This window comes from Salvia splendens, chromosome 13 (assembly GCF_004379255.2).
Source record: "Salvia splendens isolate huo1 chromosome 13, SspV2, whole genome shotgun sequence".
NCBI lineage: Eukaryota > Viridiplantae > Streptophyta > Magnoliopsida > Lamiales > Lamiaceae > Salvia > Salvia splendens.
The window spans coordinates 31,152,986-31,179,194 of record NC_056044.1 but is presented as its reverse complement, the minus strand read 5'-3'; the positions used below and the strand labels follow the sequence as shown (position 1 = coordinate 31,179,194).

Here is a 26,209-nt window from a genome sequence, read left to right as displayed (position 1 = left end):
CCCCATGCATAAATACACATCATATCGAATCGAATTGGATAACAATTCATATATTTATTCGTAATTACTTGTACGTATATTAAGTAACTGAGGAAATTTACTCAATTTACGTCTAACGCAGGGACTAATTTTTTGAAACCCGACACTTATTGTGGGATGGAAGGAGTAGTAATTTACTAGCATATCATTCTTTTATCAAGCACACATATATACATCTATGTCTCTCTGTCACACACACAAAACGAACCAAGGATAACAGACAAAACAAGAAACAAGGTTGGATGAGTGAGGAATGGAGAATTAACTAATGCAACAAACGATGAGACAAAATCTACCGTTTACCCTATAAACGTTCAAAAACGGCAAAATAAATTCGAATTCCCAAGTGCAACAATGGAGGAGGAAAGGAATTACAGATCTAACAAAAATTCTACCAAATTACAATGGAAAGGGAGAAAGAATACAGATTTCTTCTTGACTTGCACATTTTGATCACCTAACAGTTAGCTTGAATCTCCCAACTCATCCTGGCTTTCCGAGGGGCATCTGATGAGCTCCAATATGTTAACCACTTCTGCCATGTCGGGCCTGTTCGATGGCACCTGAGAAGTGCAAATCAGACCTAGTTTCATCACTGGGATTACCTCCTCAGCCGGGAACTTCCCTTGCAACCTCCCATCAATGCACTCCTCGACCTTCCCCTCTTCGAGCGCTCCTCTCACCATGTCCGAGAGCACCACCACGTCGTCCTCCATGTACTCGACCGGCCTCTTCCCGGTCACTACCTCCAGGATCAGTATGCCGAAACCATAGATATCACATTTCTCAGTAATCTTGACAGTTTTGCATGCGAATTCGGGCGCCATGTAACCAAGAGCGCTCTGGATCTTGCTGCTTAGGACATACCGGTCCAGCATTGGCAGCAGCCTTGCTAGGCCGTAGTCTGCAACCTTAGCTTCTCCGTTGCTGTCAATCAGTATGTTGCTCGACTTCAAGTTGTAGTGAATCACGTTCATCTCGTGCAAATGAGCCAACCCTTTTGCAGCACCAAGAATGATGTTGAACCTGTCATTCCACAACAGGTAGTTTTCGCCTTCTTCGTGGAGATGCTTGTACAGATTCCCTCCAGAGACGAATTCGTAAATGATAAGCTGCAATGAGGGAGTCCAGTAATAACCATCAAGTGCAACAAGATTGGAATGGTGAACTTTGCCCAATTTCTTCACTTCCCTCTCAAATTCTTCTTGAGACTTGACAAGACTAGACACAGTGAGTTTCTTGATGGCAACAGAGCGTCCATCCTTAAGCATAGTCCGGTAGACGGCCCCAAATCCTCCACGGCCAAGCTCACAATCTTTATTCAAAAGAGCATGCGCCCCCGTGCTAAAGTCAGGATCACCTGAGAACATGACGAGCTTCCCAGAACTTCCATCCGTGGAAGGCGACTTGCTGAAGTCATCCCCACCAGAGAAAGTAAGAGCTACTGCAGAGCGAGACATGGAAGAACGTACACGAAGGTTAAGAACAGTGATGGTAATAACACCAATCACGATGGCAGCTGCTGCACCGATAGCTATTAGGGCAGAAATGCTGAGGATCTTCTTTCCACGGCCAAAGCTTGGAGCAACGGTAGTAGGTGTTGTATCATCAGTAGAGTTTGGATTGAGTACAATAGGTTTGGGAAGGACTTTGGAGCAAGTTCTTTTGACAGCCGATCCACAAAGAGACGGGTTTTCTGATACAGATGATGGATCAATGGTGTTGAAGAAACTACCAGCTGGAAGTTCACCTTGTAGCTGGTTGTGTGAAACGTTAAATAACTGAAGGCGCACAAGATTTGCCAGCTGCTTCGGTAGGGCTCCAGTCAGTTTGTTGAAAGAGAGGTCAACAGCTTGAAGGTTAGAGAGCTTTGAAAGGGAAGCAGGAATAGGACCAGTTATTTCATTATGCGCGAGATACCTGCAATTTAAACAGAGTATGAACGAACATTCGCAGAATAGCAGAAATTATATATGAATATATGATCGCCTAACAGACTTCATAAGTTCAGCATATTTTCGTAAATGTAGTGGATTTTATTATTTTATGAGCCAAGTCATAAGGCACATCTGTTTCTTTATTTCTTACATTAATGGGATTATGCATTTGTTCTCAATATCAGTAAGCACCTTACAAACATCAAATCTCTATCACGTCTCTATACATTTAAGGAAAATCACAGTACATCATAAACTAAGACAGTAAAACAGCAAAACCAGCCATAAGTTTTCTCAAATGATCATTTAGCAATTATAAGAAGTGTGCTAAAATGAGAATCAAGTTTGAGGATATTTAAAAAGCAAGAACATGCAGGAAATTTACAAACTAAGTAGCATGATAGATTATGAAACCAAGAAAAACACTTACAAGGATGCAAGTGAACTGCAATCTCCAATTGACAAAGGAAGGTTGCCCCCCAGTGCGTTCTTCTCGAGTCTTAGTTCCTCAAGGGATGTTAGTCCTCCAATCTCTGAAGGAATGCTGCCATTCAACCCATTCTCACCCAAATCCAGAAAATTTAATAATTTCAGTTGTCCAATACTTGATGGAACCCCGCCAATGAGTGAGTTCCTGGACAAATTTACTAACTGCAAGCTGCCAAAATTCCCAAGGGCAGCTGGAATTGAGCCAGATAGCACATTTCCTGAGACATCCAAGACCACAAGCTTTTTCTGAGAGTTCTCTGGTGAAGAGGCTAAGGCATTATGAATGCTACCGCTCAATCTGTTGCCTGAAAACAGAACTTGCTGCAAACCAAGTTCGAACACCCATAAAGGGACACCGCCCGAAAAGGCATTATGACTAATGTCAAAAGCCAGAAGGTTTATACAATTGCTCATGGATTCAGGCAAGCTCCCTGTGAGGGCATTGTTAGATACATTAAGAATCTTCAACGATTGAAGCTTCCCCAGAGAAACCGGAAGTTGGCCGGTAAAATTGTTCTCCGAAAGATCCAGGTTCTCAAGGCTTCTCATTTCCCCAATCCACTCAGGAACCTCCCATGTCAGCTCATTGCTACCTAAAGCTAGATTGTTGCACAATGAAAGCTTCTGCATTGTTGTTGGCAGCCCACCAGAGAATAAATTTCGACTCAAATCTACTGACCTCAACAACATACAGTTCCCAATCCCATAAGGCACTTCACCAGAGAACTCATTACCCCTCAGATTTATAACCCTCAGATTGTTCAAACCTTCAATCCCCTTGGGAATTATACCATCCAACATATTATCAGACAAATCAAGCGACCTAAGCCCCGTCATCGCCCACATCCCCACTGGCAAAGCCCCGGAGAACTGATTACCCGAGAGGTTAACCGAAGCAAGAGCTGAGCAGGAGCCCAGACTCTCAGGAACAGGCCCTGAAAACCTGTTCTTAGCCAATGAAACTGATCTTAGAGATCCACATTGGCTAAAGAAATCACTAGCAATCTCCCCTGACAAACCATTCTCACTCAAATCCAAGACTCCCAGATCAGAGAGCTCAGCAAAGTTGAGGCTCAATCTCCCGGTAAAATTGTTGTTTGCAAGCGACAACTTCCGCAGAAATCGCAATTGAAGAAGACCCCTCCCGAGCTTGCCCGAGAGGCCGAAGCCATCAAGGACAAGATCAGAGACTCTGTTGGATCTGGGGTTGCATTTGATTCCAACCCAATTGTTACATGGGCTATCGTCATCTTCATTCCACGAATCCAATTTCCCATCAGGATCTTTAACATCAGCTTTGAACACAATTAATCCCAGAACATCGTCATTCAATGACGGACTCAACGAATTCACTAACAGCGGAGATAGGCAAATGAAAAACGAAAGAAACACAAGGCTTACAACACTCCTCATTTTCGAAGAAATCGGACGAGTTAAGGCATTGACAAAAACTCAACACAAAACAACCCCTGAATTCCTCCCTTCGAAAAAAGGAAACCTAATAAACAACCGATAAGCTGAATTTGAAATTGAGCTGAAACTGTAACTAATTCTTCAATTCCGTTAAAACTTAAAACACTTAACAACCCAAATCCTCGAAAACTTAGATAGAAAAAGTGGCGCTTCGCCACATTTCACCTCTGAACGGTTAAAACTTGAGTTGCAGAAAAACCTAGAACAAGTAATTAATAAAAACACCCTAATTAACCAGACCTAAAACCGACATTAACAAAAGCAACACACACACACAGGAAGCCCCCAAATCACACTAGGTATAAGCGCTTGTCCGAAAGCTAAAAGCGAAGGAAAGGAATAAGGAAAAGAGAGCGAATTTATGTGTTGAGGTCAGAGAAAAAAAGATGGATTTTGGTGTAGGAGTAGAAGTTATTTCGATCTGAGAGGTAATGACAAAGCTCAAATGCGAGAAAACACTTCGCCTGAGCCTTATAGAGAAAAAATTGGAGTAGCTGCGGCAAAGTTTTACCGGATAAACCTGCCGGAAACGGGGATTGAGTGCGAGATTTCCGGCAAGCTCTCTCTCTCTCTCACTCTCTCTAAACTTTATTGCAGAGTAGATGAGAGAGAGAGAGAGTCATGCATTTATCAACGGGAAAAAAATAAAGTGGTAAAAAGCAAGGAGAGAAGGCGGGCTGTCGCTTTCATTAGGTTGGACACGTGGCTTAGTTCTACAGGTCACTATTTTTCCAGCGTGGACTATACGATCTTTATATAGATAGAGATATATAAATAAAATAATACTACTGCGTTGAAAAATATTAGTTCTGTCATCTTCATGACTTTATTTTTTCTTGGCATTTTTTAAATCAATTAGAAAATGCAATGGTTGATTTATTTGATCATTTTATAAGCTTCTAGAGTTATGTTATAGCAAAATACTAGTTTTTATATAATTCAAAATTTTTATATTATAATTATTATTCATTTGATTGATTTGGGTGAGAAAGTGAATGGGATCATTTTCAAACAGCATTTACCTATGAAGGCTACAAAGCACCTGAGCCAGATAAATAAAGGGAATTAATCAATTAATAGATATTGTTACATTAATTACAGTTAATAAAGCATATTTCATTCATTTCTATCTACTCTATATGTGTAGACTTTATTCCATTATTTCATCCCTACCTTCCTTTTTAGTCTCTCTTAATCAAGTGCAAAAATTAATACTACTGTAGCACTCAAAAGTCAATATTGAAGTACTTACTATTTATTTATTTGGTAGAATTGGAAACTAGAAGTTCAGCTATTTTTACAAATTTTTAGATGGGCAAACTGCATTTTCTAATAATTTAAATAAATTTGTAAAAAAGGAAAAAGGTAATTAATGGAGGTTTTATTTCTTACAGCAAAAGCTTAATTGGACTGCCTAAAAAGAATTACTTACCATATTAATGAGATAAGAATGCACATTTTTCATTATGCATTAAAAACCAACACATGCAATTCACCATTCCATCATAAACTTCGATAATTGGAAATACCTAAATATGATGATAATAATAATTAAAATGATGCAAACAAATGAAAGTTAGTTGAAAATGATAAATGGTTGGTGGGGGCAGTAAAGAATATTTATTGAGTGAAGCTTTTGCCTGTATAGTGAGTGCTGCTCTCAGCTTTAAATTCTCATTCAATTTAAAGAGGTCCACCACTCCCAACACAACTTTTCCTCTATTTTTTTATTTTAATTATTTTTAGAGCATCTTAGTGGGCGGATGTCCTACTCGGACATCCACTAGAACATCCCGAAAACACCTCCCGCCACGTCACTAGGACTTCCCATCCCACTGCCACGTCACTAGGACATCCCCTTCACAATCCGCCCTTCCCATCGCCCTTCCCACTAGGACTTCTCACAATAAAAAAAAATCACAAATTCACAAATAAAACAATTTACGTGTACGGAATAAAATTTCAACACGAATACGAACGGGAAAAATTAACAACTTCATTTAAAAAATATATACATGATTAGAAAAAAAAAATTACATAGTAATAAAACAAAAAAAGTACTAACATCAACGTCAACCCTTCCGCGTCCAAACCTCTTCGATAATATCGTTCTGAAGTCGAACATGAGCATCTGTTTGCCGCATGTCGGCAAATGCACGCATCCGCTCGACCTCTCCATGAGGTACCCCCATATTCACATTCGCGGTGACCACGCCGTGACTTGGACCTGCACCCGTATCATCTTCATTGGTCCACTGAGTCAGTTCCACACCTTCATTTTCGACAATCATGTTGTGCATTATGATACATGCGTACATGACATCGCTGATGTTGGGAATATACCACTGTCGTGCATACAACCGAATATGTGCAGCAATGTGGTCACGTGGTACTGTAGTTCGACGATGGATCGGCCGAGGTACCGCAGCCTGCTGCCGCCGCTGCGCCCTCTGCTGTAGCAGCCTATCTATCGCACCTTCCACAGCGACCTCCAATTCATTCTCGCTATCACTGTCACTAGACATTCTAGATATACTTGAAATTAGAGATGTAGAGAGAGAAACTTGTTAACACAAGTGGTGCGAATGAAATAAAATTCAACGAGCCGTATATATAGAGTTTAAAAAAAATTTAAAAATCGGACGTCCGTATCCGACCTCCCCTGTCACAATGGCGGACGTCCCGGTCGCCCGTCGCGCACGTCCGATTGGACGTCCGCCATTGAAGATGCTCTTACATTTGCTCTTGGATTATAAAGATTCCAAAAATTTAAGAATTAGTAATCTATATACTTACGAAGATTGATTGTTATAAGCTTTGAATTATTTTGTTACAATTGACTCCAAGTTTAATTAGGTGCTGTTTAAAGCTATGTGATCTTATCTTAAATGTATGAGATAAGGAATGCACCTAAATGTTACATTAATCATAGTTTGTACTTATAAATAAAAATTGCCAATATTCATTGATGATTTATATCCCATAATGATTTCCTTAAAAAAGTCCACCATAATATAGAAAGTCAAAATTAATATTTTAGAGGTCATGTGATTTGAATTGCGCCATTAGAAGAAGCAAACATCAAATTCATCTAAATTTTTATCAGAAATATCTGTGTTGAACTTTCCTATGTGACGCTGTAACGTTCTATTATTGTAGAACCTCTTTATTATTGCATTTCATTCGTTAGTAGTATCATAATTTAGTATGAAAATTGATGAGTTTAGCAGCTTTCCCAACAATTGACCAATTTTGTTTGAAAACCCTACAAGAAGTCTACGAAAATTCTCCCCAAAAAAGTCGTCTGAATTATTTTCATTTGGTTGGAAAAATGATGGGCTCAAGAAATTTGTCTTTCTTGCAAACTCTAGGCTAAAAAAATAAAAGATTCATTCTTGAAAGGGAAGTATCGACTGCAGGCCCATCTTTTACTATTTTTTTGTCTTTCAATGTGAATTTTTCTTCTTTTTGGTGTAAGAGAATTACTGAAAGTTTTAAATAATGTTATAAGTGACTTCTACCTATTGAAATTTTGAGGAATTATATAACACAATGCAGTGATCCAATCAAACAAAGAAAAAGGATGCTCAAGAGTTATATTGTAGAAAATGTAAAGTTCAATACTATTTACATTTAAATTATGAACAATTTCTTGCTCCGTGCACCATTTGAGGGATTTGAAAATAGAAAATAAAAAAATTAAAAAGCAGATTAAAATACAAATTAAAGAAATATATACAATTAAGTAAACTGATCCGATGTTGTTCGATTCTCTTGAAATGATTTGGAAAAGAACCGACAAAAAAAAAGTAGAGAAGAGTTATAAATCACTAGACTCGATTACAATACTAAATAATTTAAAGATAAGGTCCTTATACATATTCTCTAAGGTGTTGCAGTCGGATCCGTATCAATTCAAGAGTTGTTCAGAGCCTTGCTCGTTGCTCAAGATTCCGGCAATAGTTTTGTGTTTCATGTAAAGCTTCTTGGAGATCTATCAAAACCTCGTTCATCGTTGGACGGAGAATGGATTCATTTGCAAGACATGATATGGCAATTGCAACCATCTGTATTGAGCAAAACATCAAAATCATGAATCAATGCATAACACCATTCCCCTGCTATTCTTCTAAGAGCATCCACAGTGGGACGGATATCCCGACGGACATTCCGACGGACTTTCCAAAAACACCTCCTGCCATGTCATAAGGACATCTCACTGCACTGCCACGTCATAAGCAGTGACGGACGAAGAAAATATTATTGGTAGGGGCTGCATTATACCCTATATATATATATACTATATTCAATAAATAAAAAACTAAATATAATAAAAATTAATAATATATTAAAAAAATCACAAATACAACTATAAAAATGATAAAAAAAATTTATAAAAAATTATTATAATGCATAAATCAATATATTACTATGTTGCAAATATATATAAAAAAAGATAGAAAAATATATGAATCTAATTTGAACCAAACTCCAATTCTAACATCTTAAACTCAAATCAAATAATAGTCGGCCAATTTATCTAAAGAAAATTAAAGTTTTAATGTATATTATTATAATTAGGCTTATCAATTTTTTGTAAATTACTATTGCAAATAAATAATGAAATGTTCTGTTGTCTAGACACAAGGTTATAAGATATTCAATAGAGTAAATATCAATTACTAGTAAATTATTACTATAGCCTATCATTGATGTAACTATTAACAACAAAAATTTGACTACTAAATTGAAATTTTGGTACATTGTATATACTTTCAGAATGATTAATGGTATAGTACTAAAAGCTATATTATCAATTTAGAATTATTACATTACCTAAATGGAAATTGAACACAGTTAACATTTTAATAGCAACACTATTATTACAAAAAAATATTTTGAAATTAAATTTATGAATTGATTGTACTTTTAATCTATGTGTGAATATATTAACAGTGTAGTTATTAATTATTATAGCTCAACTAGTCCACATGTTCTACACTATTCACGAGGAAACTTTTAGAATAAAATAATATTATATTATTCCACTTATTAAATTTTTTTTTAAAAATGACGTCTTCTTCTTCCTTCAAACAAGGAGCCATTTTCATCTGTGTAATTTTACCTCTGAAAAATTTTGATTCCAAAGTTCAGCCCCTTCTACCATTCCAATTTTGATGATTTACTCTTCAATAATATATACTTGGGAAGGGCTAAAGAGTGTATACGAAATATTTTCCAAAAATTGAAGTAGAAAAAAACACAAAAAGAGTTGTTGGGAGCGGCTCAAGCCCTTCCTCCCTCCTTACTGTGTCTGCCACTGGTCATAAGGACATCGCACTGCACAATGACGGACATCCCGATGGACATCCACAATAATAAAAATTCACAAATTCACCAAATTAAACAATTTACGGAATTAAAATTTGGCACGAATACGGAGAAAATGCAACCACTTTTTTTAAAACAAAAAACATACATAATTATTATAAAAAAATACATAGTAAAAAAACAACCTCAAGCTTCGACAAATGCGGCCCCCGTCTCACTCACTTCAACGAGCCGTATATATAGAGTTTTTTTTTTAAATTAAAAATCGAGACATCCGTCGGGAACCCGCAATGGCGGACGTCGTCGGAACCAGCGGCGGATGCAGGTGGGGTCGCGCGGCGTCGGCCGACCCCACCGCCATCCCCGGAGAACCGCCGGAAGACTCCTCCCAACAGCCCCCGACCCCACGGCATCCGGAACTCCACCCCACGATTCATCCTCAGACCTCAAGCAACGCAGCTTTTCCCTTCTTTTTATGTATTTGGCTTAGGTTGGAGCTTTTTATTAATTAAAAAATACAATAAATACTTTTCTTTTTAACAATTTTATCTTTATATAAGTGTTTAAACTTTATTTATAAATAAGAATTCTCGGTTTCTAGTTTATTGATCATCTTTTAATCATGATTTATTACTTTTAAGTTTTATTTTTAGTAGTTTATTGATTATCTTTTAATCTTGTTTTATTATATTTTACTTTTATTTTAAACTAGTAGAAGTAGTAACTGATAAATTTTTTATCTAGTTTTAATAAATATAATAATTACTTTTGATTATTGATTTTAATTACTTTCATTTAGATTAATGGATACATTTCTTTTATAAAGATTTAGCGCTTTCATCTGTTCTTCTAGTACTAATGTTGAACACGAACAACGACTAAAAAATATATTCATAGCTATTTCCAATGACATAACTTTAAGTTAGCTTCAAAACATGAATACTCGTAGAAGTCAATTATCGCGTTTAATATAAAATAGAGATATTTCGTTTGCAATGTATTTTTATTACTATTTTATATATTTAAATATTACTCCTTATATTAATTTTCTCGTCCGACCCCACCATTTTTAATTTCTGGATCCGCCATTGGTCGGAACTCTGGTGTCCGCAAGCGACGCCCACGTCCGCCCGTGCGGATGGTCTAAGGAAACAAAGTAATTAAATGTATAGAACAAACACAATGTGAGCTTCAACTAATTTTGAAATTCGTATCATTTTATTACCTTTTTAACTGCCACGATACTCTATCATCCATAACCATTTGTTGCGGTGTTGCCCAACTCACAAGGTTCATTCCCTCCGGCAATGTAGGATCAAGAGTTGGAGTAGAATTATACCAAAGCTGTAAACATCGACTATCCCCATCTTTTGAATATCTGTCATCATATAATACGAGTAATATTATAACTACAAATTCACAATACTATTTCTCTTCATTCCTATCCTAGGAAAGATAACATACTCTGGTGGATGATAAAGTTCGCATGGCGGCCTTCCTCCACGAATAGGAACTCGAAAGTTACAACTACATGGATTGCATATATGAAGATCAGTTATCTTAGCAGCCATCACTTCCCACCATTAAAAATTAAAACATTGCTGGATTTTATATTACGATGGAATTCTTATCACTAAACTACAACCACATAGTTGTACTACATTTTTTTTTTTTTTACTTCTTTTCTATTTTCCTGCATGAAATTAAGTAGTATATGCCTAATTTAAAAAATTATTTTCCATAAAAAAATTGTAAGTTTAATTAGTTTTTATTTATTTTTATATGTCAAGTATATACTGCATCAAATTATAGGAGAAATTGTCATGAAAATATCTTGATTAAGGTATCAATCCTCATTATCCACCCGGAAATAAAGAAATTTATTTTATATTATTAGTCGGGTTATTTAATTGTTTATTTATGCTAGTTAAATATATCTGAATACAAATTACAGTTAAAACATAATCATTAATTTTACAAGACTATGTTGATAAACCAAGAGTGATCTCAGTTAAGCCTTCAAATCCATGTATACTTATAACAGAGTAAAATCGGAGGTTATAAATGAAAAAAAAAAACTATATATATACGATTGAGGAGAAAGATTAAATTGTTTTTTTACTAAAATTTATTTTGGGAGTAATTATTGCAATCCATCAGAATATTATTCAACTTAACCAACCTAACCATGCAGTTCGACTCTTAATATAACACGGGAAAGAACCGATAAAGAAAACCCGAGAATGAGTTTGTAAATCACTCAACTCACTTGCAAGTTAATACTAAATAAACCGAAGCTCGACATAATATCTCTAAGGTGTTGCGGCTGGACTTGCGGTGCATGGGCTTTGTGGTTTGACATCCGTATTTTCCGGTAATAATCTTGGTGTTTTGTGTAAAGCTTCCTGGAGATTGTTCGACGACGGAGAAGGGGTGGATTTGCAAGACATGATTCAACAATAATTAAGGAACATCTGAAACTCACATTTGCACGTAAAGCATGCCCTCAATATTTTTTAAAATTATTTATCCGATTTTGTTGTTCCAAATTGAAGCTAAAAATCATCTTGGGCTAGAAGAATTTTCGAGATGAAATTAAACATAAATAATATTCCTACGATACTATAAACTAAATCATGGAGTAGTATTAAAATAAATAAATAAATAAAAGTCAAATACAGTCAAGACAAAAGTGAAACTTGTCAACCCATTTGATCAATTTTTATTTAATAAAATTGACATTAAATTCTAAAAAATAATTATATTGTAGTACTCCTATATCATAAACTAGGTACTATAATAAATCCTTGATAATAGATAAATTTCTGGAAACCATAAGAAATAGTATATGTTCATTCTCAATATAACAATTACAATTAACTATGAAATAAATATCTTTAGGCCTAGCTAGCGTTACGTTGACATTGTTTGTGATTGTTGTTCGTGAAATTGATGATTCATCAAGTTCAATGCCAGGGAACGCTGATCATATTGGAAGATGATTCCCTCACTTTTGCATGGTGATCATATTCATATAGGATGTATAATTTGACTAACTTATTACAATTGCTACTAATTTATACAGAAGGTAACTAATGAAACATTCTTAACAATCATGATACATCTAAGTGTGTAAAAATGGATCTATTAGCGATGTTACTTAATACCGTGAAAATGGTACTATCAGTATTAGAGCATCCACAACCGTGCTCTTGCCAGCGGCACGGTTGTGGGCCCGGGCGGTACTATTCATGCCTGCTCTCTGGCAAGAGCACAACACCCACAACTGTGCTCTTCCGCAAGGACGAGCACAATTAATATAAAATTCAATTACACAAAAACATTTCCATAATATTAAAATTCATTTAAAACCCACAATAAATATTACAAATGACAAATAAAATTAAACATTGCATAATTAAAATCCTAAAAATTAAAAATTACATAATTAAAATCCTAAAAATTAAAAATTACATAATTAAAATCCTAAAAATTAAAAATGACACTACTCGTTGCCGAATTTCGCCCACATGTGGTTGATTAGGTCTTCTTGTAGTTGATTGTGGATTCGAGTATCGCGCATTTGAGATTTTGAGTGGGTGATGAATGTGTTGATAGTTTGTATGAGAATTATGAATGAGAGATGAATGAGAGATGATTTGATGTGATAAATGGATGATGAATGTGTGTATTTATAGATGATTTTGGGGAAAAAAAAAAAAAAATCAAAAAAATTCAGAAAAAACGGGAAAAAAACGGCCATATTTTTGGGATTTGGAAAATATTTTTTTTTTATTTTTTAGCATTATTTATAATTAAATACCGATTTTTTAAAAATAAAAATAAAAAAAGTTTAAACACAACGGCTATGCCGTTGACGAATGGGAGCGCGCCACGTGTGCGTCCGCTGGCACGGACGTGCTCGATACATCGAGCAGCGCCGTGCCAGCGGCGCGGCTGCAGCGGCGGCGGTCCTGCGCCTTGCCAACGGCGCGGACGGCGGTGGCGTCTTTCGCCACCGCTGCGGATGCTCTTAGGATTTTAAAATTTAATTATATATGCTATGTACGTGCAATAAATCCTTGATAATTAATAATTAAAGATAAAATGGAAAAGACTCATATGATACACCTGAAATCAATCACTATGAGATATATAATTCTTTTAAATTTATAGTACTACATAAAAAAATATTTTGGCCAGGTCTCCACGGCCCACAACGTAGAATTCTTACCACTAAACTACCGGGGCGTATCTCGTCTTACAGACAGAGGCCTCCTCGACTCGACTTAAAGTGTTTTACGGTTTATCGTTTCGAATTCCTCATTGTAATTTCGTTTCAATTCTCTATTCTGTATGCACATGGTTTAGTTTTCTTGTAATCCAGAACCAATAGTACTTACTGGTCACGATGGATGCACAGGAACTATGGTCTCCGCATCCGGAACCGCACTACAGAACGTCTGATAACTCCATCGAGGGTCTCTTGAAAAATCATCATTAAACAGCCGTAGAGCAGCTTCCTTACGCTCTCGATGGATATACGTCCGACTACATGGCATACTTTGTTATGCGCCCGTTTTATAGCGAGCAACCTTGTTGTTTATTTCGGCTTGGATTGTAGGGACTAGGCATGGCCTCTGTGAACATTTTAATAATGTTCTTACAGATGGTTTCTCGTCAGAACCAGAACTCATATTTTGGGTGGATTATGATATTTTCGGAGGAATACAAGACAAATGTGATATTGTTGATGACATGAATTAGGAAATGTGATATTGTTGGTGACATGAATTAGATGATCGGGATGGTATTTATAGATTTAGAAATTAGAAATGTGACATTGTTGATGACATGAATTAGATTTGGGATTGATATTCATATTTAAGTAAATGTATTAGAATGTCCAGAGCCTTTGTCCTAGCGGCAAGGAGCTTAGACATTATTACATGAGGTGCCGAGTCCGAGCCCTCTTGACATCAGTTGTAATTTCCTTCTATCTATAGTATAGGAGTTTATTTCTCAGGAACGTCACAGTTTATTTCTCAGGAACGTCATCTATAGTATAGGAGTTTATCAGTTGTGATTTCCTTCTATCTATAATATTCTATAGATCTATAGTATTCTATAGTATAGGAGTTTATTTGTAATTTCCTCCATTTGGAGTTTATTTCTTATACTCCTAGTATAGGAGTTTATTTGTAATTTCCTCCCTTTGGGTGTAATTTATTAAGTATTTCAGGAACGTCATCATTAAGAATATTTTGTTCGGTGGAAAAAATAGGTAAAGCATGAATTTATCTCCTCATAAAAATTAATCAACCAATTTTATGAAATATATATTAACATTATTAATGAAAAATAATAGTCTTATTTTCAACAAGCTAGTTAGTGAGATATACATATAGCATTGGTAATCAATCACAATATTATTCAACTTAACTAGCCCAACCCTATGCGGTTCGACTTAATTTACACGACTCGGGAAAGAACCGACAAAGAAAACCCGAGAAGGAGTTTATAAATCACTCGATTCGATTACATTATATAATGAATTAGAGATGACGGTCACGATCTCTAAGCTGATTCTGTCGGTCCAAGATGGGGCCCTCGGGATCCTTTTGTTTTTGGTAATAAATTTGTGTTTCGTAGAAAGCACTCTTAAGATCATTCAAAACATCGCCCATTGTTGGACGGTATCTGGGTTCATTTTCAAGACACAACTCAACAACTTTAGCCATCTGTATTGAGCAAAACATCATAATTATGAGTCAAAGCAATAGAACAAACACAACTGCTTTTGGTTTTATTACCTTTTTAACTGCCACGAGAGGGTAGTCTTCCCCGAGTTCCACAACCGTTTGAATGCTTCCCTCACTACGTAGATGTGGTTTTGCCCAACTCACAAGGCTCATTCCCTCCGGCAATACAATTGGCTGCTTACCTGTCAATAGTTCGAGGAGAACTACACCAAAGCTGTAAACGTCACCAGCCTTGCTATCGCCGTCCTTTGAAAATCTGGCATAATACAATAGCATAAGTGATGCATGCTACAAATTCACCATAATACTACACTTCATCTCTAGGGAAGATAACATACTCTGGTGGATGATAAAGTTCGCATGGCGGCCTCCCACCACGAATAGGAGACGGGAAGTTACAAGAGCATGGATTGAATATATGAAGATCAGCTATCTTAGCAGTCCCATCCTCAAAAATTAAAACATTGCTGGATTTGATGTTACGATGAATCAAATCTTTCATGTCATGAATGTAGGACAAGCCGCTAGCAACGTCAACAGCAATTCCAATTCTTTTTGACCATGGCAATGATATTATATTTTCTTTTCCATATTTATGCTTAATGTGTAGAATGGCATGTAGGGACCTTCGGGAAGCATACTCATACACATAGTAATCCATATCATCAGTCATACAATAACCTTCAAGCTTTAGCACATTTTCATGATCCAGGCTTGACATTGTTAAAACCTACAAAATTAAATACATAAATACATGCATGCATGCATGTATCTAAACCAAGGCAAATTATGTCAAACCTGTGCTAGAAATACTTGTTCTGGAACTTGGCATTTTTTCTTTTTAATAGCAACATTCCTTCCAGGACGAAGGGTGTATGACCAATAAACAGCACTTTCTCTAGATCCCTTATCAACGGCATAGCCTATTTCTTTACAGTCTCGCTCCAAAATATGTAGTTGAATGGCAAGATGACTAATTGGCGACACATCTTTATTGCCCGAATCATTGTTGGATTTGAGTAGGGCTAGCTCAAGCATGGCCAGAACTTCACCCAGATCTGGTCGTTCCTTTGGTATAAAGCGCAAGCATCTTTTAGCAACATTGCATATTATCCAGAGGCTCTCTTCTGAGCTGCTTTCATGTAAACTTGGGTCTAGAATCTCATAAGGCTTTTTCTCCAAAGCCCAATTGGAGAGCAAGGGTTCTTCACGACTTTGATCTAAAGCTTTTTTACCACTCAATACTTCCAATATCATCATCCCAAAAGAATACGTATCACTAGCCCTTGTTAGTTTATGATATATAATATAGTATGGATCCCAATACCCAAATGTGCCTGCATCCTTCGTCGAAAAATGGCTACGTGGGTCATCCAAGGCTACATGTTTGGCTAAGCCAAAATCTCCAACTTTAGCCTCGTAATTCTTATCGAGGAGGATATTTGCACTCTTCACATCTCGATGTATAAATGAGCCTCCCCGGATGCAGTGGTGAAGGTGATACAGACCTCGAGCAACTCCAATTAAGATTTTGAGTCGTGTATTCCACCCGAGCTCACTGTGGTTGTCGCGTAACCTTTTGTGGAGGTGATCCTTTAGTGTGCTATTCTCTACGAATTCATACACAAGAATCTTCTCGCGCCCCTCACTGCAATAACCAACGAGAGAGACTATATTACGATGCTGGATCTGACTTAGTGCTGCAATCTCCTCATCGAACCCCGTTATCTCTTGAGTGTTCTTTAGCTTCTTCACCGCCACCGGTGTTTTCTCCTTGCCAATGGTACCTTTATAAACTGTACCAAAACCTCCTTCGTCACTTATTAAATCACTGAAATTTTTGGTGGCCGACTGGATATCGCTTAGACTGAATGTACGACAATTTGGTTTCTCCAAGGACGATGATGATGCCGTCTTCATCTTCTAAACTCAGGTTAGTGTCCAAAAAGTTAAGTAGGCATTAGATAACGAAACATTAGTATTAATTTGGCTTAAGGGTTGCCTATATATTCTCAATGTCTCACTTATTTTAGGACACTCGATTCTAGAAGTGTTCTTCAGTAAGTGGAGAAAGAAAATATAGTTCAATTTATTAATATAAAGAGTAGTAGCAATTAGAATAATAATGAAAGAAGTGAAAAATAATTGAATATACTAATGATTACTTTTTGTAAATGAAAATAACATCTTTGTTGTCGGACGTGTTCTTTGATGTGCAAGAATATATTGGGATTCCTTGATATAACTTGCTAACACAATCTAATAAAATTTTATTCATTTTCTTGTTTTCATATATAATCCTTAATTTAATAGTATAATTTATACTCACATTGATAACTATGACTCTATCTAATATTATATTTTATATATTCAATTATGCAAAATCTATAAATAATTTTAATATATTAAAATTATAATAAAAATATTTTAATTTGTTATGGAAATTGTGAGATACTCCATTAAAAAGATGTATATATGGTGAAAATTAATTGAAAATTTTAATACTTAGCGTGGAATACTCGTACACAAAAATGAGAAATAAAATAAGGGCATAGTGGGAAAAAATAAGAAAAAAAAGTGTTCATGCCAAAAATGAGAAATAAAATTAGGTGACAGTGGAAAAGTCAAAAGATAAGAGGCCATTCAAAGGAATCAAGTCGAGTCATGTCAATATTATGAATTTTCAATTAATTTTTTTTCACACTTTGCTTTTCTTTTCCTAATGGCCGTCTTTAAAGGGCACTTATGAGAGAAGTATTGAAAATGAGAGTCGTATTTAGTTAAGTTTAATTATGGATCTTAGTGGTGTAAATTAAAAATAATATGACGTTAAAAGTTTATAAATATATAAAAGAACCAATTTTGATGAATGAATAAAAAAACTACTTTTAGCCTTTAGAGCATCCGCATCGGTGCTCTTGCCGACGGCAAGAGCACAAGCAGCCGACGTGCCATGCTCTGGTTGGCCAATAACAATGCCGTTGATTATCATTTTTTATTTTTTTTATTTTTTAAAATTCAAAAAATATGAAAAATTCATATTTAATAAAAAAATATTTTCCACTTCCCAATAAAATATATCCATTTTTTCCACACTTTTAATTTATTTTTTCATTAATTTTATCCAAAAATTCACACTTTCATCTATAAATATCCCCATTTCAACACAAAAAATCACACTACACCAGAAAACTCTCTCAATATCAATTTTTAGGATTTTAATTATGTAATTTTTATTTTTTAGGATTTAATTATGTAATTTTTTTAACTTTTTAGTAATTTGTAATAGTATTTCGGGTATTTTGAATGCATTTTAATATGTAGAAATGTTTTTAGCAATTGAAGTATTTAAATTGAATAATAGAACGGTGAGACTCTTGAATGGTATAAGAGCATGCTTTTGCGGAAGAGCATGAATGTGAGTGTTATGCTATTGCAGAAGAGTAGGGAATTAAAAATGAATAATGTGGGTCCGAGCTCATATCCATGCTCCTTGACAAGAGTAATGATGTGGATGCGAGCTCATATCCATGCTCCTTGACAAGAGTAATGATGTGGATGCTCTAAGGTTGAGGAAGTACATTTTATATTTTTATTGAGTCTTGATTATATATAGCTTAAAACATCTTATGTTGCATAATTGTAGTATTTAAGTTTGAACAAATGGTTAAAAATTATGAAATTTGGTCAATTTTAAATTAATCCTATAATTTTTTAAATAGTCAATTACTATGTTATATCTTTAATATTTATTTCAATTATTCCATACGGGGCAAAATTGTGTATGGCCTGAAAGCCAATATACATTAGCCTAATTAAATACTTTTCGTCCAAAAATAAATAGTATAACATATTGAAAAGATATAAGTTTAAAAAATTGTTTGAAAATGTTAATAGAATATATATCCTATTTTTATATACATAAAATTGAGTTAATGAAATGTGTGGTTCACGTACATAAAGTTATAAAAATGAAATGCAAAATATTAATGGTGGATGAAAATAATATATTTTAAATTTTACAACTTAAATCCATAAATTTTATTAGTTGTATACTAATTTGCATAAAAGTTATAGATTTTGGTTTCTAGAACATTAGATGTTTAAACAAAAATTGAAATAGAATTCTTATTTTAATTTTTTAAAATACGTACCAGAAAAGCTTTCATTTTGATAGCCTCAAACCCTTCTTCTGAAATCTTTCCTGAAAATATCTGCACAAAAAAAACATTAAAATGAGTACAAATTCTTCTCATTTCCCCACATGAAACCAACGTCATCGTTAGGTTGTCTCATTTCATGCATGCTCATTCATCAACCACATTAATCAATTTTATTCAATAAAAACTACTAGCATATTAAATTCTAAAAAGTAATCATATGTTCTAATTGAGTACAATAAATTACCGATATTAAGTATAAAATAAAATAAAAAATATTATGCAAAAAATGAAAATGATACATGAGGAAGTGAGACCACTTACATTTATTTATAACAGAGTAGATCGCTAAAAAACAAAACAACTATATATAGAATTAATTGAGGACATGGAATAAACAATTAGAAATGAAACAAGCAACTTGTCATATACAATAAACATGCTTTAAGAATCTATTAGACATGCTAATGGCAACAATTAAGGAACATCTGAAACTCCCATTTGCAAGAAAAGCATGCCCTCACTTATATTTTTTAAATATTATCAAATTTTGTTGCTCCAAGAGCTTTAAAACTTAAGATTATCGATTAATTTGTAGTAGTATGTTATTTTCTTTTCACCGATATGACCTTTGATTAATTTGATTATATGCAACTATTTCGAGTTATAGGCAAAAGCCCAATTCACCAACAATAACTTTCTCCACTAAATTTAATTCAAAAAGTAATAACCATCACCAAACAAAAAATTCTTTAAAATATACTAATAATTTGATTTAATTCAACATCACACAGACAATTGAATCGTACGAAAAAATGAAGCCCTAAAGTATTGGGCATAAAGATTTTTTTTTTAAAGCATAGTTCAATTAAGTAATCCTCCTAGTAATACTAATAGATTTTGTTCTTAAATTTTAGTAACCACAAGTATATGTAAAAAATTTCAAGTAATCCTATTAGAAAGATGAGACATATAAATGAAAATATGTATTCTATCACGTTATTTTAATTTTTTAACAAGAATGTCTCACACACATAGTAGTTGCAAAAACGCACCTAACATTTAGTACAAATTTTGTAATCTAAAATTAAAATATCGGGTAACTTTTTGCAAACAAACTGAAACAGCAAAAAAGGATGTGGCAAATTTAGCCCAGGTCTCCACACCACTAAACTGCAGCCACATTTTGTTGTAACAATATTTATACTATTCTATAACAAATCTTAACAAGATAATTTGGTTTGTTTTCTTTCTTCCTTTATATCATCCTATTTCCATTTCACATTCCGGCATCAACTTACTTAAGTATTCGCCTAATTTACTACGAATTATATTGTGATTTTTCCAATAAAATCGTTAGTTTAATTATAGGCAAGTTTGTACTGACAAAATCTTAATTACGGTATCGAATCTCATTATCCTCCCAAGCTTACAGGAAATAAAGAAATTTATTTTATAGTCTGGTTATTTATGCTAGTTACATAATAAGTCTAGTCACACATTACTCATAACTGGATTTTCTTTTATATATCTGAAATCCAAATTAGAGTCACACATAATCTATTTATTGCAAATATTTGTGAATTAATTAGTCGGTATTCAGCCTCATTAAATTTATCATGAGCATCTTATAAAAGACTGAAAAACCATAGTACTACTAATCTTAATCTTCAATTATTCATCATCTAAGCAGGATTTAAAACGAGAAAAGCTCCATTAGGATTATTAAATACTCGCTCCATCTATTCTTATTATTTGGGATCCATGTAGTTTAAAAAAAATATACTAAGGAAATATGTATGGGTAGAAATTAGATAATGGAATATGGTACTCTATTTTACCTAAATATAGTAAAAATGAAATGAGACATTTAATTTTTAATTTCTCATGACAACCTAACCTAAGACATTTAAAAATAGACGATGGAGTACGTAACAAAATTATAGTCATATATGTATAATTCAAAGAAAAAACACTACTTTAGAGAGATATGGTATACTACATACAATATGCTCGTTTAATCTATACAGGAAAACAAACAATGTTTTACGTGCATGAAATGAGAGTGTGGTATTTAAGGATGATGCTCACATAAAGTATGTAATATATATAGCATTTCTCTATAAATATAAATTAGAAATTAAAATAAAAGTAAAACAAAATATAAATAAAATTTATCTGGGAAAATTAGAAAAATGACATCAAAGTAAATAAAACTTTGAAATGAATCTAAAAAAGATCAGAGTATGACAAGTAAAGAAAAATTAAAATAAAAAAACGAAATTCCAAATCTTTTAGAATTACCGAGATTCAAATGGTGAGAAATGGCGTATATCGTTGGAAGGGACAGATAGTGAGGTGAGATAATGCGTGGAACTTTATTAATTTGTTAATAGTAAAAGTCTTGATAGAATTAATTTTATTTGTAACGCGTAATACATGAGCAATATATAAAGCTATTAATCATTTATATTTTTCTCATTCATATTCGTCAGTTGTCACAATATCATATCCTCATAATGTAGTGCATGGATCATAATTGCTATGTTCAATCCTAATTAAATGATTGAATCCACTAAAAGTTTAATAGCTTTAAGCATGAAATCTAAAAGCTTTTTATCTGTGCTTAAATTATTAAATTTACTAAGTGTAGTTTTGGTATGGCAGTCACAAACCCAATCTGTACTTCAATAATCCTTATTATATAAGAAACTCTATCCATAATTACTCAAATTAACTGGACTGTCGCTATAAAGTGCCTGCCTCCACAACCTCTATCAAGCAAATTATGGACGTAACGAAAGTGAACCAAAAATCGACTCTTTTTCTTCCCCTCTATAGTAACACCAGCCATCGCTGTAACATATTTTTACAATTACACAAATTCTTCACAACTTGTATGCCATGTGGCCCTGTCGCAGACTAGATTATTATAAATTAATATGCTTATATAAATAATCAATGAGAATATTGTTTATTTATATTGCATATAATTTTAATAAGTATTTACTATATTATTTATACAAGAATTTTCTAATTCATTGATGTAAATTATTTGACCAATGAATTAAGAATACAAACAATTGCATAAGATATTCAAATGAGCATCCACAATGGCGCCCGTCCCAGCGGACGTCCGGCCGGCGTGCCGAGTTCCGCGCTGGACGTCCGCCATTGTGCATCAGTGACGCGGATACGGACGTCAGCTGCGGACACTGGAGTTCCGCGGCGTTCCCGGGACGTCCGTCGTGACGTCCTTGCGGACGTTTGCCATTGCGTTGACCCCACGGACGTCCGCACGGACGTCCCGATTATTTTATATTTTTTTCAAAAATATACATTTCTTTTTTTTATTTATTTAATGAAATTTTTTTTCCGTAATCGTTGCGAAATTTTAATTCCATAAATTGTTTAATTCCGTAAATTGTTTAATTTGGTGAATTATATTTGTGAATTTTTATTATTGTGGGAAGTCCGTCGGGATGTCCGTCACTGTGCAGTGGGAAGTCCTTATGACGTGGTAGTGCAGTGGGAAGTCCTTATGACGTGGCAGTGCAGTGGGAAGTCCTTATGACATGGCAGGAGATGTTTTTGGGATATCCGCGGGGATGTCCGCCGGGACGTCCGCACCACTGTGGATGCTAAAATAAGAAGATGGTTACAACCGTACAAGTATTTCTAGTTGACGTGTGTTTTTAGATCTTTTAAGTTAACGTGTATTTGTAACTCAAGTTTAATTCTAATAACTCTAAAACTACAATTTAACTACAAAATACATATGTATATAGTTGTAATATTTAGAGTGTCGAATTCATAGAGGCCTAGATTATTTAATATGAAAGCAAGTAAAATTTGATTTTAGTTTAAATGAGAAGGGTTTAAAAAATAAGTTTGAAATCTTAAAAATCTAAACTAGAGATTTCACAAATGAGAAGAAGAATTGACACTCCAAACATTCATTAGACTAAACCATGGATCATCCAACACTTAATTCAAATTCAAATTTGGAGACTAATATATCAATCTAATCGTTTGCACTGAACATGTCTACGATGCATGGTTCACAGCCAGCTGAAAATGTTCGATAAACTAATTTTCAATGATATTAAATTCCCGCGGAAGCATGAGAATAAAAGATCATCTACTATATAATCTAATCAGTTATCGAATTAACTAAACAATTGAAATTCAATAACATATCAACTACTCTAACTGATATGGTTAGTACCACCAACTATTGTTTTGTGTTTCTCGAAATTCTCATTACATGATATGGTTAGTACCATATGGAGGTTTTGTCAAGACAGCAAAGGAATTTGGAGTGAATAGGAAGACAATGCATAAAATCTGGGCAGAGGCTAGAAAACAGATCCAGAGTGGAGTACCTGTCAGCATAAAAGATCGTGTTAAAGGCTTCAAGCGCAAAGATGAAATTCAGCTTGATGTTAACAGGGTAAGAGCTCTTTCAGTCCTTGAAAGAGGGACCATCCGCAAGATGGCTGCAAAACTTGATTTAAGTAAGAGTACAGTAGGCAGGATGGTGAAAGCAAATCATCTCAGGCCACACACAAATGTTGTGAAGCCCATACTTACTGCCGCAAAAAAATTAGCAAGAATGAAATGGGGTCTCACTCATGTTCAGCCTGTGGCGTACAATGGTATGCTCAAATATTACACAATGCACAATGTAGTGCACATTGATGAAAAATGGTTTTTCATGACTAAGTGTACGGATAGATACTACCTGCTGCCAGATGAAGAAGAGCCATATAGATCATGTAAGTCAAAGAGGTTCATCACAAAGGTGATGTTTATGTGTGCTGTGTGTAAACCATACTTTGCAGAAGATGGAGATGTCATATTTGATGGAAAAGTAGACATCTTTCCATTCACAACTCAAGAGCCAGCAAAGAGAAAATAAAAGAACAGACCAAGAGGCACCTTGGAGACCAAGAGGCACCTTGGAGACCAAGCACATTCAATCAGTGAACAATGAAGTCATGAGAGAAGGTACACTGTTTTTTATTCCATTTTTTCCCACTGTAACACATCACTATACTCCAGACCTCACACAAGCAACAATGATGCAGATCATACCAGCAATCAAGGCTAAATGGCCAGAGAATATAAGCAAGGAGATATTCATTCAACAAGACAATGCCAGACCTCATATAATGCACAATGATGCTGAATTTCAGTCAATTGCAAACACAGATGGGTTCAAATTCCATATCATTTGCCAACCAGCTAATTCCCCTGACTGTAATGTGTTGGATTTAGGTTTTTTCAGAGCCATCCAGTCTATACAAGATGACTAATTGTCTAGGGGAATGGATGAGTTGTTGAGTAATGTGCAAAGATCTTTTGAAGAACTAAGTGCACAAACACTCAACAATGTTTTTCTGACTCTCCAGGGTTGTTTAACATAGATATGGAAGGTCTAAGGGGGAAATGGCTACAAAACTGCACACATGAACAAAGAGAGGTTATCAAGGTTGGGGATACTTCCAAACACTTTGGAGGTTGAAGAACAGATTGTGAAGGCTGCAGTAGCATACCTCCAACAGCCAAAAAATGATGTAAACACATCATATGACATCTCAGGTATCGGTAGAGCTGTAGGCTTCTAAGTTCAGTAAGTAGGAAGCATTTTTTGACAGTTGGGTGTGGAAGCCTCAAGATTAGGTGTGGCTTATGCTATCAACTGTTTTTTGTCATCTTTTGTAAAGCCTCCAAATCTACATGTGTAGGGGTGGCTTCTAAAATCCTAATCCCTCATAAACTTGTCATCATAAGGCAGCCTCCAAACCATACATGTGTATGGGGTGGCTTCTAAGGCTGCCTAACTAACAAAACAGCCTCATAATCATGTAAAGGGGTGGCTTTTTTAATGAATGTGTATGGTTTATGAAACATTTTCCCTCAGATATTGGTGTTTATATCAACTCACAAATAAGCCTCCTAACCTAACAGGAGGGGTGGCTTAGTAATCAATACATATCAGTAAAAGCAAGACACAACAAATCATCATAGGGATGAGGTCAACATTCCCAACACATTCAATTGAGTATCACATGGAACAGATCAGTTAGCTGCAACACAATTAGCATCATCTCAATATCAACACATATATGAGCAACAACAATCATAGGGAACAACCCCATATCAGCAATAACTAATGCACACAACCTCCAACCCACACAAACATACTCCCACCCAACTAACAACCAATGCATTCAAACCACAATCAACAATAATCAACAACAAGTGCATTCAAACCCCACCCAACAACCACAGCCTTCAAACCCAACCCATAACCATAGCCCCCAACCCAAACAAACAAGCACAACCTCCTATATTTATTTGACTCCTAATTCACCACTTTATTGATTATTTTTATAATATAGATAACTACAAAAATAACTTTCAATTTTATATTAAATATACAAATTATATATTAAATTTTTATTAATATAGATAAATAAATTAAAAACTTCAAATTTATTAAAAAAATATATAAATTTCTAAAACATGATTTAAATTTTCTAGAAATATGTTGAAAAGGTTGAATGGCTACAACACGAATTTTTCTAACATCAGCCTTTTTTTTTTACATTTTGTGGGCTTCTTACATACTCCTATTTTGTTTAGTTATCTGCTTAATTACAGCTATTAATCTTTATCATTTGAGATGGTGATTTAATTTCTATGTCATTGCACAGACTACACATAGGTTTAATTATAGCATGCTTACTAGTACAGTGCTACCATTTTGAAAAATCATGAGCTTAAGAGCATGCACAACGGTGGACGTACGGACGATGGACGGCGTCCGTCCGTCCGTGCCGCCGGCAAGAACGAGACCCGCCGCCGCTGCGCTCGCGCCGCTGGCACGGCGCTGCTCGCTGCATCGAGCACGTCCGTGTCAGCGAGCAGGCGACGTGACGAGCAGCGATTGGGCAACGGCTATGAATATATTTTTTAATTAAAAATTCGGTATTTAATTTTAAAAATCGAT

The 26,209-nt window shown here is 34.9% G+C and overlaps 3 protein-coding genes across 3 annotated transcripts; 1 reads left to right on the top strand and 2 right to left on the bottom strand.

Moving 5' to 3' along the window:
* Nucleotides 1-282: 282 nt before the first annotated feature.
* Nucleotides 283-4,549, bottom strand: LOC121761994 (probable LRR receptor-like serine/threonine-protein kinase IRK). The gene is made up of 2 exons (XM_042157714.1): nt 2,407-4,549; nt 283-1,959 (listed from the first exon to the last, which is right to left on the bottom strand). Exons 1-2 carry the CDS (start codon nt 3,876-3,878, stop codon nt 504-506), a joined length of 2,928 nt encoding a protein of 975 aa, XP_042013648.1. The 5' UTR covers nt 3,879-4,549; the 3' UTR covers nt 283-503.
* Nucleotides 4,550-14,609: 10,060 nt separating this feature from the next.
* LOC121761232 (proline-rich receptor-like protein kinase PERK13) lies at nt 14,610-19,471 on the bottom strand. Its single transcript, XM_042156862.1, has 6 exons — nt 19,439-19,471; nt 19,186-19,245; nt 15,830-16,954; nt 15,370-15,761; nt 15,083-15,287; nt 14,610-15,010 (listed from the first exon to the last, which is right to left on the bottom strand). The coding sequence occupies exons 2-6, from the start codon at nt 19,198-19,200 to the stop codon at nt 14,825-14,827; spliced, it is 1,923 nt and encodes a 640-aa protein (XP_042012796.1). The 5' UTR covers nt 19,201-19,245; nt 19,439-19,471; the 3' UTR covers nt 14,610-14,824.
* Nucleotides 19,472-23,458: 3,987 nt separating this feature from the next.
* LOC121760879 lies at nt 23,459-24,112 on the top strand. Its single transcript, XM_042156475.1, has one exon. It carries the CDS (start codon nt 23,459-23,461, stop codon nt 24,110-24,112), a length of 654 nt encoding a protein of 217 aa, XP_042012409.1.
* The last annotated feature ends 2,097 nt before the right edge of the window (nt 24,113-26,209 follow it).